This window comes from Lissotriton helveticus, chromosome 1_1 (genome assembly GCF_964261635.1).
Source record: "Lissotriton helveticus chromosome 1_1, aLisHel1.1, whole genome shotgun sequence".
Taxonomy (NCBI): domain Eukaryota; kingdom Metazoa; phylum Chordata; class Amphibia; order Caudata; family Salamandridae; genus Lissotriton; species Lissotriton helveticus.
In genome coordinates, this window is record NC_136057.1 from 383603395 (window position 1) to 383620981 (window position 17587).

Genomic DNA, 17587 nt, shown 5'->3' on the forward strand with positions numbered 1-17587 from the left:
AGCTCCTCCCAGTCGAAATCTTTTGTTGTTAGTAGTGAGGTTAGGACAGCCTCTGTTTCCAATTGGCTAGCTCCATAAATGGAGGCTAGCCATTGGGAGGCAGAGGCTGTCATTCGCGCTTTCTCTCGAAAACGTGATTCGGGGGCGTTTCTGGTGCTTTTTTTAAGCCCCGCCCCTTTGTCCCGGGCCGCGCTGCGATTGGCTGTCGGCCCGGGACACCCCCGTGACGTCATTCCCGGGCCGCGCTGTGATTGGCTGCCGGCCCGGGATACCCCCCGTGACGTCAGCCAATCACAGCGCGGCCCGGGACCTGACTTGTTTTCCCAGGTACGCCCCCTTCACAGTCCTTATAACATTTTAACTTGTTTTTAAGAAAAGTTGGTCTTGTACAAAGAGACAAAACAGCGGCGGTATGTAGTTTTACACGTCTGTTTTTGCTGTCACCTGGACTTTTTGATTGTCGCCGCTCTCGGTATACTTGGCAATGTCCTCACCCCTCACCTCTGCCTCTGCCCAGGCATGGGAGCGCGTCCTGCCCTGTTTCCGGGGCTCGTTAGTGTTTCTGGACACTGCAAGCGCCGAGAGCCTGCACTGGAGCGTGGGAGGCGTCGGGGCTCTGCTGCGGGCAGGTGCACTCGCCGTTCGGGGGCTCACCGGACCGGTGGGAGACCCTGGACAATCCAGAGCGGTGCTAGTCCTGGTCGGACCGCCTCGGGGCCCCGGACTGGACGCGCTGCGGGATCTGGTGCTGGGCAGCTGCTTCCAGCATTGCCATGTGCTCCTCGTCTCCCCCGCTTCCCCCGAGGAGAGAGCGCGCCTGGAGGAACAGGTCCGCAGGTGGATGGGAGACGACACTGGCGTGGTTGAGGTGAGGCACGCGCCTCTGTCCTGGGCCCCTCTGGCTCCCTACTTGATTCTCTCCCCTGCTCTAGCCGCTCTCTTTCCACCGCTCCCCGCGGATTTTCAGCGCCTGTCCGGCCGACCCCGGGCCGACAGGAAGAGACCGCTGCCCCCGGCTGCAGAGACCGAGTTGCCGGCTGCCCTGCAAGCTCAGATACGTGGCCTGGCCCGTGAACTGGCCAGCCTCTTGGAGGAACTGGGGGTTCGCGAGGAGTGCTTCGCTATGGGCGCAGTCAGCCGGCTCGTAGCTGGGGAACTGGCTGGAGACCCGCAGGGCAAGAATAGGAGGAAGGTTGCGCCACACAGATGCTCCTTGTTGCTGATCGATCGAAGCTTGGACTTGACAGGTAAAGAAACATAATCAAGTGTATTGTAATACCGCGCTGCATAATTCCTACGCCATAACATGTCACGAGTTTCTACTTTCCATTGTATTAGTATGTGCATGCATCTGGTAAAGTACTACATGGTGATGGTCCCCATAATAGCAGTTCTGCACTTCGTATTGGGACTCCACCCACCCCCTTTGATACTCTTTTCAAGATGGCGGCCGGGCAGTAGCTTTTAGAAGTTGTCGTCTCTGTCAGAAAGAATTGCGCCATCTTGCTCCGACCTCTTCGCGTGAAGCCACGGCGGTTTCATTTTGGCAGCCATTAGTAGATCAGAGCAGTAATTTCACAGTATTCTGGTCAGGGTAATTACAGAACCAGGGCCTGCGCGGGGCTGGGAAATCGCATCCTCCGTCCAGAAGTACCAGGTGAGCTTCCTTGTGTTCACTGGGACGTTATGATTAGTTTAATTGGCTGCCCTTTGATTCTCGCTGCCCGAGCTGTTTGTGCTGCGGCCTGCAGTGACTTTTCACGTTCGCCGCCCTGACCTACATTGACAGGACCTATTGAAATGGAGGGCGTTCTTTGAAGTGGGGTTCTCGGCGAAATGGTACTAAGAATCGGAAAGAAGGTGGCTCAGAAGTAGGTTGGTAAACTGGGGCCATTTAAAACAAAAATCGCCATTCCTCCATTTTCTGAGGTAATTTGCTTGTGTGTGATATGTGCAATTTTGCGCTCTTTTGTCTCCTGGACGTTTCTTCAGACACATCATAGTTTGGTTTTTCGTCTGTAGTTCTTTGCATGAAATACGGGTGTTACAAATTACGTTTCTCGTGTTCATGGTGCCCCCAGTGAAGTAACTACGCAGAACTGCAGTCTTGCGTTGCAGCGCAGCCTTCGAAGTCTGCCGTGCTAATGAGAGGGCAGCCAAGGAGCTTTTTGGCAGCTACCCTGACTTTGGTGCAGGCTGTCATACATGACTGAGTGACTTTGTCTATAGGATTTAGTTTAAAGTGAATCAGGAATTAATAGGTAGAAGCGTTGTGTACAGAAACGAGTTCAACACTATTTTCACTTAATAAATATACGTGGGTTATAGAATTTAGCCCTACAAAATGGTCTCCAACATATACGTTGTATTGCTCTCCAGGCTGATCCCCGGAGAGTGGTGCTACCAGTTTGTGGCCATTTCCTTCCCGTGGTTTTAGAGCAGGGATGTTTTTTTAGGATCTGAATGTCCCCACGAAGCAACTTCTCTCGCTCCCTCCCTCTCTCTCCCTCTTTCACTTTCCTGCGCCCCTCATTGGTCAAAGCATTGTATTATTACTTTTCTCGAGAGTGGTCTGTACTTGGTCAGCCTCCTTCCCTCCCTATCTCTCTTCCTCCCTCCCTCTATCCTTCTCTCTCTCTCTCTCTCTCTCTCTCTCTCTCTCTCGCTCCCTCTCTCCTTCCCTCCCTCTCGCTCCCTCTCTCCTTCCCTCCCTCTCGCTCCCTCTCTCCTTCCCTCCCTCTCGCTCCCTCTCTCCTTCCCTCCCTCTCGCTCCCTCTCTCCTTCCTTCCCTCTCTCTCTCCCTCCCTCCTTCCTTCCCTCTCTCTCTCTCCCTCCCTCTCTCTCTCCCTCCCGCTCTCCCTCCCTCGATCCGTCCCTCTCTCTCTCTTCCTCCCGCCCTCTATCCTTCCCTCCCTCCCTCTCTCTCTCTTCCTCCCGCCCTCTATCCTTCCTTCCCTCACTCTCACACACTCTCCCTCTGTGTGCGTTGGGGCTCTGTGCGCGTTGGGGCTCTGTGTGGCTAGCTTTTTTTTGTAGGTGGCTCTATGTGTGGGTGGCTCTGTGTGTGCATGTGTGGCTCTCTGTGTGTGTGCGTGTGGGTGCAAATGCAATAGGTCTCGCACTTGCGAGAGATTAAGCTATTGGCATTGTAAATGACTGCCATTTATTTATCTGTTTTCAAAACCAACACATAAATAAAAAAATTGTCATTTACAATGCCAATAGCTCTAACTTTTACAAAGGCGAAACCGTTGCATTGTAAATGCTTGTTAGGTTTTGCCTGGCGAAAAGATGCGCTCTGCGCATCTTTTTCGCGCAGGCGAAAACCTAATGAGAACTGTAGTGTGGGTTTGGGTCGGCCCTCGTCATTCATTGGCTGGCTCCATAAATGGAGCCTAGCCATTGGACGAGGGGCCTGTCCGTCAATGCCGGACCAGATTCGGGGGCGTTCCCGAGATTCTTTGGCTTTTGCCGACGTCACGCGACGTCAGCCGAAAGCCGGGAACGCCCCCGAATCTGGTCCGGCCGGGCCGCAAGCAAGCCGGAAGTCCCGCCGCCACTTGTTAATTGTTGGTTAATTGTTGTCTATTTATCATGTGTGTACTGGCAATGTCAATTTGTGTGAATGGAATATGCAAACACAGGCCTGCACAAATTCTGTTTTCATACTTTAAAGCCAGACCGATAGGGTTTGCCATTGCTTGTTTAACGAAAGCTGCTCCCTCAATGAAGATCAGGAGCCGCTTCGATGAAAAAAAACACACCGTCGAGGCAAAAAACAGAATGAGTATGGCAGGCCACCCGCAGCTGGACCGGAAGTGGTGCAGTCTCCACCGCTCCAGAGGTTTGGCAGCCAGCTCATCAGACGCAAAATGAGGCCATAAATCTTTCTCACTTTTGGTGGAGTCACGTGCCTTGAGCTGATCTGAAAATGCGCAGGGGCCTGTATCTGATTACCCTCGGCAGGTAAGCCAGCCTTATCTTCCCGAAGGCTGAGTGAGTCATAGCCAAGGCTGTAAGCCGCGCCTGGCTGACCACCGGCGACCAATGCAGCCCGGCCAGCTGCACGGAGATAGGGCCGCTCTCTCTCCGCTTCCAAACACCCTGACAGCCTCACCCCGAGGAGCGCAGTGACTCATTTGGACGAGCAAGCTCCCTTATGCAAAATGAGATTTTTCTTCCGAAGAGCGCAGCGATTTTGCCATTCACAACGACCTGATAACACGCAACACTATTAAACTGCTGGGTTTCCTTGCGATGCGAGCCATTACACCTGCCGTCTCGAGCGATTAACGCCGTGAGCAAAACCCACACACCCGACTGCTCGGCGGTGATTTAAACACTTATAAACTAGGGAATGGGGAAAAGTCCATGAATGAGAAAAGAGGCCGCGGATGGCACCTCAACCCATAATAATTCTCTGTAATCTTGTCTGGCTGATGGGAGAGCAGATATTTGCAGAAGCGCTGTCGATGGCACTCTTCCGTAACCCGCGAGACCGGAAGTGGCCATGCTGCGTGGTAGGGGCTCGTAGCGGCAATAACGACCGCCTCCTCATTTCCACCACGATGAAAGATGCGCATCCGGAAATTGATTGACAATCAAGAGAAGCATAATTACTGCAATCGATGCGCTTCTTGCTGATGGCAGCGGGCACTGCCGCATATCTGAAATAAGGAAGGGGGGTGGCTGTGAGGGAGGGGTGCAAACACATTCCAGCGCAGGTGTAATTCTAAAACAAGGGCCATCAAATATGACTTATAGAGGGAGTCGTAGATAGGATATTGATTTGAATTTGAAAATTGTAGAGCGAACACCACAAACAGAATTACGTCTAGTTGATACAACGAGCACAGGCTACATCGCACAGGGAATACACGGGTTAGAGGGCCTCTGAAAAGACTCGTTTTGAGCATAGGTCACAATTTTAAAATGTGTGCAAGCGTTGTTGCTCCACTTTCAGAGGAAGGAATGGAAACAACATAAAAATTGTGTGTTTAGCAATTGTCAGTGTATTGTCTGCAAAGGCTGTAATGTGTCGTACTAAAATGAATGTGTCAAATTATACTGTCATGTTGACATAGACGGAGAGGGACGTACAATCAGAAGGTCACTTGGGGCTGCATTGTAGAAGTGCCCCGGTGTGTGTCTGGCTCTGTGTGTGTGTGTCTCTCCCCCCTCCCGCTCTCCGTGTGGTCCTGCCTTCCTCCCGGAGCCTGGTAATGAAAGCCTAAGCAGTCCGGTGAGTTTTGAAGTTCTCCGTGTCCCTCCTCCCGCCGTCCCTCCTCCCGCTGTCCCCCCTCCCGCTCTCCCCCCTCCCGCTCTCCCCCCTCCCGCTCTCCTTGTGGTCCTGCCTTCCTCCCGGAGCCTGGTAATGAAAGCCTAAGCAGTCCGGTGAGTTTTGAAGTTCTCCGTGTCCCTCCTCCCCCCTCCCCTCTCTGCTTCTTTCTGTCAGTACAGCCCGGAATCACCACCTCCTGTTACTAACATTCTGCCAATACAGGCATTTCATTGTTTTTGTGAGTGCTAGAGTGCTTGGTTGCCTCATTAAAATAGGTTTGCTTTATTAAGCGAATGTGTACTATGCACCTCTATTTATATTAGAAAAGTGTGTTTCCTACTTGGTGTGCTTCAGTAGTGATGGGTGTGAGTGTTGCCGGTAGTGTTATTACTAATCTGTGTGGGGTGTGAAGGTAATGTGTGACTGCTAATGTGTAAAAGTACTCCTGGTAGCGTGTGGATGCTAGCCGGTGAGGGGAGTGAATATGCTTCCAGTTGTGTGTGACTGCTAGTCTGTGGTGGATGGGGGGGCTTTTAGTTGCATGTGACTACAACATTCGGAGGGTTGTTAGCCCTGCTGGTAGTGTGTTGTGCTAGTCTGTGAGGGGTGTGACTGCTACTCTCGGAGGGCTGTTAGCGCTGCTGGTAGTGTGTGGTGCTAGTCTGTGAGGGGTGTGAGTGCTTATGATAGTGTGACTGCTACTCTCGGAGGGCTGTTAGCGCTGCTGGTAGTGTGTGGTGCTAGTCTGTGAGGGGTGCGACTGCTACTCTCGGAGGGTTGTTAGCGCTGCTGGTAGTGTGTGGTGCTTGTCTGTGAGTGCTTGTGATATTGTGACTGCTACTCTGTTAGACTTTTAGTAGAGTAGGGTTGCTGGTCTTTGAGAGGTGGGAAAGTGCTATTGGTAGAGTAGAGAGAGTGCAGAGTAGAGAGAGTGCAGAGTAGAGAGAGTGCAGAGTAGAGAGAGTGCAGAGTAGAGAGAGTGCTAGGGAGTGCAGAGTGACTAGGGAGTGCTAGGGACTGCAGAGGGACTAGGGAGTGCTAGGGAGTGCAGAGTGACTGCAAAGTGACTGCTAGAGATTAAGCTAATGGCAATGTAAATGACAATGCCATTTATTTATCTGTTTTCAAAACCAACACATAAATACAAATGTTGTCATTTACAATGCCAATAGCTCTAACTTTTCCAAAGGCGAAACCATTGCATTGTAAATGCTTGTTTAATCCTGTCCCAGAAAACAACTGGCCTTCGGCAGACAGTTTTACCCATCTATTCTCTTTTGCCCTGTTCCCTTCACTCACACTCTCTACTATTGCTCTCTAGTTTCTCAAAACACCTCGGCTCCTCCTCACTCTATGAGGAGTTGTAGCCCACACTAACCCACAATAACCCAATGTTGAAACATTTAATTTTCGGGGAGTGAGGGTTCTCTTACTCAAAGAGGTTCTCTCTTGAAAATGATTGAAACACACTGTTCAACACCCGCACTGCCACAATATTGGTACAGTGTATTTTTATTTCTATTTAATTCCTACCAGACGTACATTTTGTGAGATTCATTGCAGTTAGGGAGTAGTATGTCATTGGTTGGGCCTCTCCCGCTAGATCCTTTATCTGTAAATGGTAACGTCAGGAAGTCAACCTGCTTCCATGTGGCACACCTGATCTCTCAAAGCTATGTGGTGTGGTGGGGACACAGGACAGATAAAGTGACAAAGTCCTCTTTTGGAGAACTGGCACAGGAAGCATCTGTAAGAGCATAGGTGACCAGGTGCACACAATGACAATATTCACGCTATGCCACCTAGACCCATGTTTTAGTTAATTCAGTGATCATCACATTTTGTTGATCAGACGGTGCTCGTTTGGGTTGCCCAGCCCTAAACTGTGCAGATTATACCTAACACAGTATGATCATTTTTGCATTGTTGTTGCATCAGGGAAAATCTGTACACTACTGCATGAGAAGGGAGGATTGTGTCTGTCCCATGTCATAACATAACTCACAATTACAGTCTACTTCATAAACATGTCAAACTATAAGGGCTTGATTCACAAAGGGAATTTACACTTTTGAGGAAATGTACTACTTTATGGCTATTTACAAAATGTGATTGTAAGTTACACTTTTGCTGTAAATTTACACCCGTATTCTGTGAATAGCTCAAAAGTAATAAATGTATTCAAATGTGTAAATTAACCCAAAGTTTATAGCACCCATACCCTTCAAGTTTGGAGCCAATGGTTGTTCGGATATTGGGAGTAGCCAAAAGGTAAAGTGCAAGTTACCTTTGTGAATCAAGCAATAGTTGTGTCTGTATGGAGAAAGGTGCTTGCTAAACTATCCTATAGGTGTTGAATATCTCTATTCAAGTTATCTAGAGCGATGAGTAGTGTGTCTAGGGTACAGAAAGAGATAGACAATTCTATGCAGGCTATAATATGGATTGTCTCCTTGAAATCTGCTCTGGATTGATTCGATTTTCAATAATTCCCTGTATTTTCTGCACTGGCAGGAACCGGGTTCTGGGACTCACTGATGGCATCCATAATCTGGGCACGGTACGGTGGGAGCTGGCGCTCTGCCTGCTTCTTGCCTGGATTGTCTGCTACTTCTGCATCTGGAAAGGGGTCAAGTCCACTGGCAAAGTAAGTTCAAGTTGGTCATTTGTAACTTTAAAGATATGGCAGGTTTCAATTGGTCACAGGGCAACTGTCCTGTTCCCAAACCAATTTAATTGTGAAAGAGCTTGTCCACTCAGACCTATGTCTTTGTTAGACTTGACACATTTTAATTACATGTATTTATATGAGCCAATGCATAGGACTCTAAATCAAAGTCTGGTATAAAATCAGAGTTCAAGGAGTCCACAAAAGAAAAAGAGGAGACCATCATAGAATGGCCATACCTACAAATATACTGACTTCTGTAAGTATGCAGGTGGTTCTGGACTTAACATGTTTAGGATGCTCAACATACTGTTCCGTCTATTCACTTTTATGCTTTGCTCCATCTTTGTGTGCAGACATCTGCAGCTTCAGAGTATCTCCCTAGCCTCTGTATGCCTGTGTCCGTCTTGTCTGTTTTGGACAATCACTCTTAAAATATGGCGAAGAACCATATTATTGGCACAAATTTTCAAACTGATTTCAGATATTGATTTCCTGCACACTAAGTGGAAAAAGAAAATGAAATACAAAGGTTAGGGGGAGCAGATTAAAAAACGATAGATTTGGGTGCTGTAACTGTGTGAAGAGGGAAAAGTTGTTTCTAGGCAGTGGTCAGGTGGATAAATTACTGACTTTACAACCAGTAGACCTGCATTCTTGTGAAAAGGGATATCAATCAAAATCTTTTTGAAGTAACAGAGAAAAGTCAAACATGGGGTATCCCTTGTCTGTCTAGAATAAGTCCTTTCCTGCAAGGATACCCAGTCATTAATTAGTGACGAAAAGGGAATCTTTTTTTGTATAACCATTACCCACTCTTGTAGTGGCATGCTTCATCATCAGGTCTCATCCTGGGCCCTAAATACAAGGATGGGGTCAACCATATTCCAGAGAGAACTTTTGAGATTTCCGTGACTGGGGTACCTAGAATCGATAAAAAAACACCTCAGACAGACCTAGGTTTCCCTTTATTAATGGTCTGAGAGTGTATGGATTAAAATTACATTTGAGGGGGGTAACAATATTATGGTCCTACGACACTCTAGTCATCGTCAACATGTTTCAGCCCCTATTCTCAGGCCTCTTGGGTCCAGGTCTTTTGTCGGAATGTTAGGGTATTATTCGCCCTAGTATCACAATCATTCTGTGATTTTTTTTAAAAGGCAGGCAATGCTAAATTGCACGCAAGTGGAGTCTTTTACTCACCTATTTGTAGGATCTCCATTCCCATTTGGGACTATAACCCTACTACTCAGGGGGATGGAGGAGTATGTCCCTGTAGTCACACAGTCATGAAGGGCAATTTGCCTCTTAGTCACCTATCTCGTTGCCCACACAATCTCCCGGCCCTTCTACACTAATTAATGACTAAGGGCCCGATGTAGCTAATTTCGATTTACCTACTCTTAAATACCCAATCATACCGATTCGGTATTTAAGAGTAGGTAAATATGAAGTAGGCAGATGTAGGTAAATTTTCTTTTTTAATTACCGAATCTGTATGATTCGGTATTTACCGATTCGGTAAATACCGAATCAGTATTTGCCATTGATTCCTATGGGCTTTGAAGCCCATAGGAATCAATGGCAAATACCGATTCGGTAATTACCGAATCGGTAAATACCGAATCCTGCCAGGGGGAACGGGGTGTCACTTTGACACCCTGTAGCACCCCACTGTCAGGCTTGTGTGCCCTTAGGGCATGTCTGTGTGCCACATGGCATAGGTGTACATGCACAGATGTGCATGTACACCTGAATTCGTTATTTACCATGCAAAAGTATTTAATGGTAAATAACGAATTCTGAGGGGCCTGTGGCACTGTTTAAAGCGCCACCTACATCTGCATTTACAGATTCAGTATTTTCACCGAGTCTGTATTTACCAATTCGGTAATTTTACCGATTCGGTAAATACAGATTCGGTAAAAATACCGAATCTGTGAATACATGCCCCCTACATTGGAAAAGTCATTTACCGGTCCCGACCGGTAAATGCCTACCTACATCGGGCCCTAAGTGTCCTTGTGGGGAAGTACTTGTTCTAGACATGCAAGGGATACCCAGTGCTTGAGTTAGTACTGAGACACTAAGGAGAGTGTATCTCTTGGACCAATTTACTTAAAGGTCTCCCCCTCCTTCCCCGTAGGCAGGGCTCCATCTGGCCCCCTGCCTACTGATTGTTCATACAAAGGAACCGAGTAACCTTTGAGTGGGGTAGGAAGAGATTAATCAGACATCTATTTGGGAACCTTCTTTGTTAATGCCTTGGGTTTTAGAGGGAACCCTTCTAACTGACATCTCTCATTAATAGGTACCCAATCCAATGTTTTCAGGAACGGTTTCAAGTAGTTATGTCACTGAGAGTTGTAAGTCAGTCTTAGAGTCGGGCTTTGGAGGACGCAGAGGTACATCTTATGAGGGTCTTGCAGATTTCAAGGAAGACATTGCAACTGTCCACTTTTTAGGAGTCTGTGGGTACTATTTGATTGACAGTTATGATGTCAGTGGTGGAGGGTAGATGGTTCACGTTATCAAAATATTCCCGGGTAACATTTCCTCTAGGCATTTGCATATGGATGTGTCGTGCAAGAGATTTAAAGCAGAAATTGTTTTAGTGAAATGAGGGTTAGGAATTCATTTTTCAGGACAACGAGGCAAATCATAGCGATGTTCTTCCTAGTCTGAAGAGATTTCAGAATGTCTGAGATTTGGGAGAGATATCCTCGAAGATCCACATAGTGGACATTAAGTCCCTCATGTTTGCGACACATCTCCTGTAGGGCAAACGTTGACATTAGATAATGACAATGAAAGAATGAATCCCTGAGGGGCCACTGCAGATTAGAGAAACTGAGAGAATTAAAGTGAAGTCACTTGCATGTTTTGATTTGGCAAGTAGATTTCAGATCAGCAGACAGCATAATCAGACACATTGGATATTTATTGTTGACAAATTTAGTATGGTGTCATGATCCGTGGTACTAAAAGCCACAACAAATAGGCGTCTACCTGTACGAGCTATAGGTGGATGCCTGGAGGGTCCCAAGAACCCCATTTCCTGCCTTTTTAAGGGAACACTCTCACAGAGTGTACGGACTATGTACCACCTCTAATGACGTCTTTGCCTTTGAGCCAGCATCTTCAATATAATAAGAGCAAAGGATTTACCCATTTGCAATGTGTCCTGTCCCATGCAAATGAGGGAACCCCCTCTTGAGATCATGCTGGTGCACTCTGTATAACAGAAGGGGCCGCTCAAGTATCTGCAGCCCATTCTGTAATACAATGGTGATCCAAGGGTACAAAAATGGGCACACATGCCTATTGCACTACCTCTGAGCTTTGTATAATAGGACCCAAGATATCTTTAGACATTTGATGGAACTAGCCATTACAATGATGATGATGCACTTATCATGTTAAGGAGTGAAACAGGCTGTCTTAATAAGCAAGACTTACGGGAAAGCACACGTCCATAGAAATGTAATTCAAGCTTCTAATATGATCGCACATCTGTTGCTAGTTTATTGTCTCTTATATCAGCACTCACTTCTGCTTGCAGGTGGTATATTTCACAGCAACCTTTCCCTATGTGATGTTGGTTGTCCTCCTGGTCCGAGGAGTAACGTTGCCCGGTGCTTATGAGGGGATCATGTACTACCTGACACCAGACTTTTCCAGGCTGAAAGACCCACAGGTGAGGCTATTCTCAGCAACGCCGAGGAACAGAATGTGTACATAAATTACTGAAGTCTGTGTATCTATGCTGAACCCCATTCGGGAGTCCACAGAGCAAGCAGGGACTGCTGGGCCTCAGCCATGAGGGATGTGCTTGTTTGCCTCTAACGGGGTCTGTCCTACTATGGTTCTGCAAACTGGGCTAAGTACAACACCTTCAGCATTTGACTCTCAGTGTTCACGATGGCGAGCAGTTGCAGGCTTTTCAGGGAGGTAGTGTGGAGGTGCCCAAACTCAGAAATCAAGAATCACCCAACAGCACATTAACGGAATGTCCAACCTCGTGCCTTCCAGTGGGATAGGAGAAGTCCTTTAATCTACACACTTAAAACATAATGCTTCACTGTACTTAAGACAGTCACCATTATTCTTCTGGCACTTGGGCTACTGCAAGTTGTATTCTGTCTCACTTTGCCCCTCTCTTGGATGTCTCCCCCACTTTGGTAGGTCTTCGATCATAGTTTGAATGTCCGTTGCACACATATCAAGGTTTAGCTACGTTTTACACCAGAGTTGAACTCTATCACTCAGTTCTCAGCTGAGGTTGCATGAAGTTTTGAAATGTACTGTTTCTTTTTTCTCAACTGCATACTTAAGGGTAAAAGTATTGAGGATAATGAGTTTTTTATGAATATTTGAGTGAGGTGGCATAGGAGGTAACATCAGGATTTTTAAATAGGCTCAGAAGAACTAGTGTTAGGGTGAACACTGATTCTAATCAGTTCTACTGATTGGATTTTTGTTGTTCTGCTGTAATGGTATTTATTAAAATGTACTGTTTTTCCAAATTGGTTTGGAATCTTTCTTGTGTTTTCACTGTATTACTGTTTGAATACTGCAAGTACTTTACACATTGCCTCTAGGTTAAGCCGGACTGATTTGTATCAAGCTTCCAGAGGGTTAGACATAGGTTTTTGGGGGGGCTTGGGGACACTAATGGTTCACCCTTACAAGAAGCGTGATTATTTTTTGAGGTGGGTTCTTATCCCCCTCAACTAATACTCGAATTTCTTACAGAAATATATAGCTTGTCGAACATAAGGGACAGTGGAAGAGAACAGGGCCATTTACCCAAATGCTGAAATTCTTCACTAGGGGGGAGGGGGAGGCCTAACAGAGAACCAGTCTCTCTGGCTAACTTAGCCCACTTTGGGCGATATGCAGGGTCCAAGAACCTGCAGAGCTACATGTCAACCCAAGTAGGAAAATGCGTTAGTGCTTTTTAGAGAGTTTAGAGCGCATGGATGTTTTAGAGCGCTTGGGGCAATAATTTTGCCCATTGGGTGCAGATTCTCTATAAACAAATCCAATGGGCGATATTTTGTTCTAAGTGATATTTAGCTGACAATATTTCTGGCGGACAATATTTAGATAACAAAATTCTGCCATTATACCTGCTAAAATGACAGAATCGTTCACACAAATTTGCACTGTCAGAGTAGCAGTCAAGCTGTCATGAGAGAGGCCAAACTAGCAAGGCTTGCGTGGGGCTAGAAAGGAACAAAGCAGCAAGGGAACTTAAAGACCAGAGCACTCTAATGTCATATTCTGCTTCTTTTGACCTATGCTCCCCTCCTCTGGCTCTTACCACCTCATACATTTGGTGCTCTTGTCACCGACAACAGTCCTTCCACAAATCTAGAAACTTAGTAGTGCTCAGCTGTACACAAAGTAGCAATGCGACTGGCCATCCAGCTAACAACGCATTCACTGGAGTATTTGGTGTCATTATAGGTCCATTGAAAAGCCGGGTCATTGGGCGCTTGACACCTGCTGCTATAGGTAGGAAGACATGCAAAGGAAATTGAGAAAACATAGAAATGTATGTTGTTTAAAAGCAGGCATGGCAAAATCACCATAACAATGCCATGTTGGGTGCTTCTGAGAGATGTTAAACATAGGGGGGCTTGTGTGGGGGCCCGTGCATACAAGGGCTTGTGCGATGGCCCTTGTTAAACCAACACTGGAAACTGGGTGCTACTTCGCATACAACTTGGTTGCCTTGCACATGGGACCACTTGGCGTAATAATAATAATTCCTATTTGTAAAGTACGAACATATCACCCCTTAAGTTTTCAAGGCGATGGGGGCTGTCAGGGAGATTAAGTGAGCTATTGCCCAGAGTCACATGATGCTGGGCTGTTCTCTGGGATCGAACCGTGAGCCCCGTGCTCCGAGTCAGACGCTCTGGCCACTGCACCACACTTCTGCCAGGTGAGTTCAGCAGGAAGCATGGCCCTTTCCTGCTTTCCTGCTCCACTGCCATTCCCATTAAAGACATTCATCTCACTCCGTACTGTGGCTGTTTCAGGTAGGCTTCCTAAAAGTAGACAGGACAATATTTCAGAAATATTCCTAAACAGCTGTCCACGAACCAATAGTCAATTGTTGGTTTGTTCTGTGATTCACCTTGTATTGTATTACAATTGAACAGTATTGAAATTGTATCTATATTGCACTGACGAGGCGTTGAAGTACTTTATAGAAATTAGAATGCTACCCAGGAGCCCCAGAGTCAGCTCATTGGCTATTGGGGTTTGTCTTGCAAATTAAGGAAACCATTCCATGCATTTACTCCAGTGTCCTTGCAGTACATTAATGGCTAAGGTGTGACCTTTAGTGGGGGCTATGTGAAGAGCAATGCTTGCTGGAATGAATAGATATTGTTAGGTTGAAGGGATATGGTTTCAAAGAAATTAAGATAGACAGGCATGAAATTTAGAGTACTTTGAATACAGAAGTGGCATGCATAAGGTAGAAGGGGAGGAAAGGCCCATCATCTATATATATAAAAACGAATGTATGTCTGTATGTCTGTTTGTCCTTTATGCATTACTACACCATTCATCTGATCGCCATGAAACTTTGGGAAGTTGTTGAGTACACTCCCGTGAAGGTTTCTGGCATATGCATTACTACACCATTCATCTGATCGCCATGAAACTTTAGGAAGTTGTTCAGTACACTATTGCGAAGGTTTCTGGCATAACATTTTTTTAAATATCGGCCCCCCAGGGCCCTCATAATCTTTTGAATACTGAATTTTTCCATTTACGGAATACCAGGCGAAGCAACAACGTAGAAGTCCATCGATTCTGTGATGAATCAAGACGAAGTTGTCAATTACCCAACGGAATTCTTGAAAGCACTGGATTTGCCATCGCAGATTTTAACATTGAAAATTGGCGTGTCGATCAACCTTCTCCGGAACATCAATCCACCATGACTTTGCAACGGTACAAGACTTTCGGTGAAAAAGATGATGAACAATGTCATCGAAGCTACAATTTTGAATGGGAAATTCAAGGGGGAAGATGTACTGTTGCCACGTATTCCAACTGTGATTAATCAAGACAAAGTTGTCAATTATCCAACGGAATTCTTGAATTCACTGGATTTGCCAGGTATGCCACCGCACATTTTAACATTGAAAATTGGCGTGCCGATCATTCTTCTCCGAAACATCAATGCACCACGACTTTGCAACGGTACAAGACTTTCGGTGAAAAAGATGATGAACAATGTCATCGAAGCTACAATTTTGAATGGGGAATTCAAGGGGGAAGATGTACTGTTGCCACGTATTCCAATGATCCCAACAGATATGCCTTTTGAATTCAAACGTTTACAGTTTCCGGTGCGACTCGCTTTTGCAATGACCATCAACAAAGCACAAGGACAATCGCTGCAAGTGTGTGGACTAGATTTGGAGAATCCGTGCTTCTCACATGGACAACTGTATGTGGCCAGCTCTCGCGAAGGAAAACCTTCTGATTTATTTGTGTACGCACCAAACGGAAAAACTAAAAATATCGTGTATCCACAAGCACTCGAATAAATAAATAGAATTAAAACAATACTTTGAAATGTTTTCCATATTAAAATGAATACGTTTCAATAAAAATGACACAATGTAAATTGAATGTTATCATAACGAGTTACCTTGAATTTCCTTTCTTATGAGATCGCAGCAACGCGTGACGGGTAAGCTACTTCAAAATAAATAAAGAAGAGGAAAAAGGAAAAGTCTATTTTTTGTGCAGGGTTATTTAAAGGAATCTGATAGCATGCAATCTGTGAGTTGCTTTGCCCTATGAAAACACAATCCCAGCGCTTGTTATAAGCTTTTCAAAAGCAACCAACAAGTAGTGTGACATTCAAGCATATCCTGTTACCCATAAATACAATTTGAATCCACCACTAGCGCCCCACTGCATGCAATACAAGCAATACTTTCAGAACCTCCGTTGTGTACTTATTTTAGCAGTATAATACATTTTGCAAGTTTGCAAAGGTAAGAAAGCCAGGTAGCCATGTCTAAAAACACACATACGTACGCTGCCCCAAAAACTTACATATATGTGCTATACATAAGAAATTGAGAGTGGCGGAGTGTAGTAGAATATGAGAACATAGTTCATAAAATGGAACTAAAGCCTGATTTGTACATTTTTCTTTCCCAAATAAAATGAGAGGAATCGAGGAAAGAGATATTATAGTTTTTCTGAGGGTCCTCACCCAGTGAGTTTCACCAAAGGAATAATAAATATAGTCCCTTAGCCCTTCCAGGTTTCTTCATTGAATCAAATGCAGTTTATCAATTATCTTTCAACTTCACACCCTCTCCCACTTGACAGTATGACACTTAAAAATACACTTTGCAGGGACTTGCTGCTTGGTTAAATGAATAAAAGGAATATATACTTTTACTTCCCATGGGTTACATTGCATACCTGTTATAACACAAACTATTACATTGCAATTAATTTCAAGGGCTTGCTGTAGGGAGCGCGCTGGATTTAGGAATAGTATAATTTACTATTCCTACACCAGTTTGTGCAACAGCAGGGAAGGTGTTGGATTCTAAATCCAACATGCGCCCCCTACAGCAAGTCGTTTGAAACGGCTGGCGATGTAAAGGTTTGCGTTGTAACAACGCGGTCATTGTAACAACCACGTTGTAAAGGCATGTGATGTGAGGCATGCAGTCTTATGGCTGTTTCCCGAATAAAAGCAGTATTTTACCTTACTGGATCAACCACCGTAATGACTGTTGATGCTCAGGATTAAGGTAATTTGTACAGGTATCATCTGCACTCTGAGGCGACCATTGTGTTGTGCACCACTTTATAACACCCCAACCTTATTACATCAATAAATATAAGGGATAAAGTACCATATGCTGGACATTAGAAGGATATTGCAAGTCACAGAGGAATTCCATAACCATATAAAGTAACATGGCAAATGGCAAAGTTCTTTTATAACTTTATGAAATGCCGAGGTGACTTGTAATATCCTTATTATGTGTGCCGGGGGGTAATTTATCTTACATAATGCCTAGACACACCATCACCTTTCCCACAAATCACTTTAAACTTTGTTGTGTAGCTCTCTCATATGATAGAGCGAGTATGTCTGCCAACATGAAGAATACAAAAAAACCTCTCGTGCAAAATCACCAAGCACCTGTTAGTTATTTGTTGCAAAAAGAGATTAGAAACAGTTCCATACAACTCTGTTGAAAAAATAAAAGCTATACTAACCCGGACTGTGTAGAAATGGGGGGGAGTTGACAGATGACAGAATAGGGAAAATTAAATAAATAATAATTCCTATTCCGTCATCTATCAACATCCCCTCTGCCCCGTCTCACGGGGCTTACCTGCACGGACCGCTGCTGGCAGCTGGCTCTGGCAGCAGGCATTTTTACAACATAAGTCAACTGTAATAACTTATAATAGTCCAGTTCTGACATCTTTTCTTTATAATTAGCCAATGGGTGCGGCACAAGTCACTGGTTATAGAGAAATTAGAGACAGTAGTTTATACAGGGATTGCAGAATCCCATGTATTATCTATCTATATAAAAATGAATGTCTGTCAGGATGTCTGT

At 45.4% G+C, this 17587-nt stretch overlaps 1 protein-coding gene across 1 annotated transcript in view; it reads left to right on the plus strand.

Annotated features, from left to right (window-relative positions):
• The window catches only part of LOC144809499 (sodium- and chloride-dependent betaine transporter-like), an 887191-nt gene that overhangs the window by 518096 nt on the left and 351508 nt on the right, over nt 1–17587 (plus strand). The window contains exons 6-7 of the mRNA XM_078673718.1: nt 7796–7928; nt 11515–11649. Coding sequence (XP_078529844.1) covers nt 7796–7928; nt 11515–11649 — 268 coding nt within the window. The remainder of the gene's footprint in view (nt 1–7795; nt 7929–11514; nt 11650–17587) is intronic.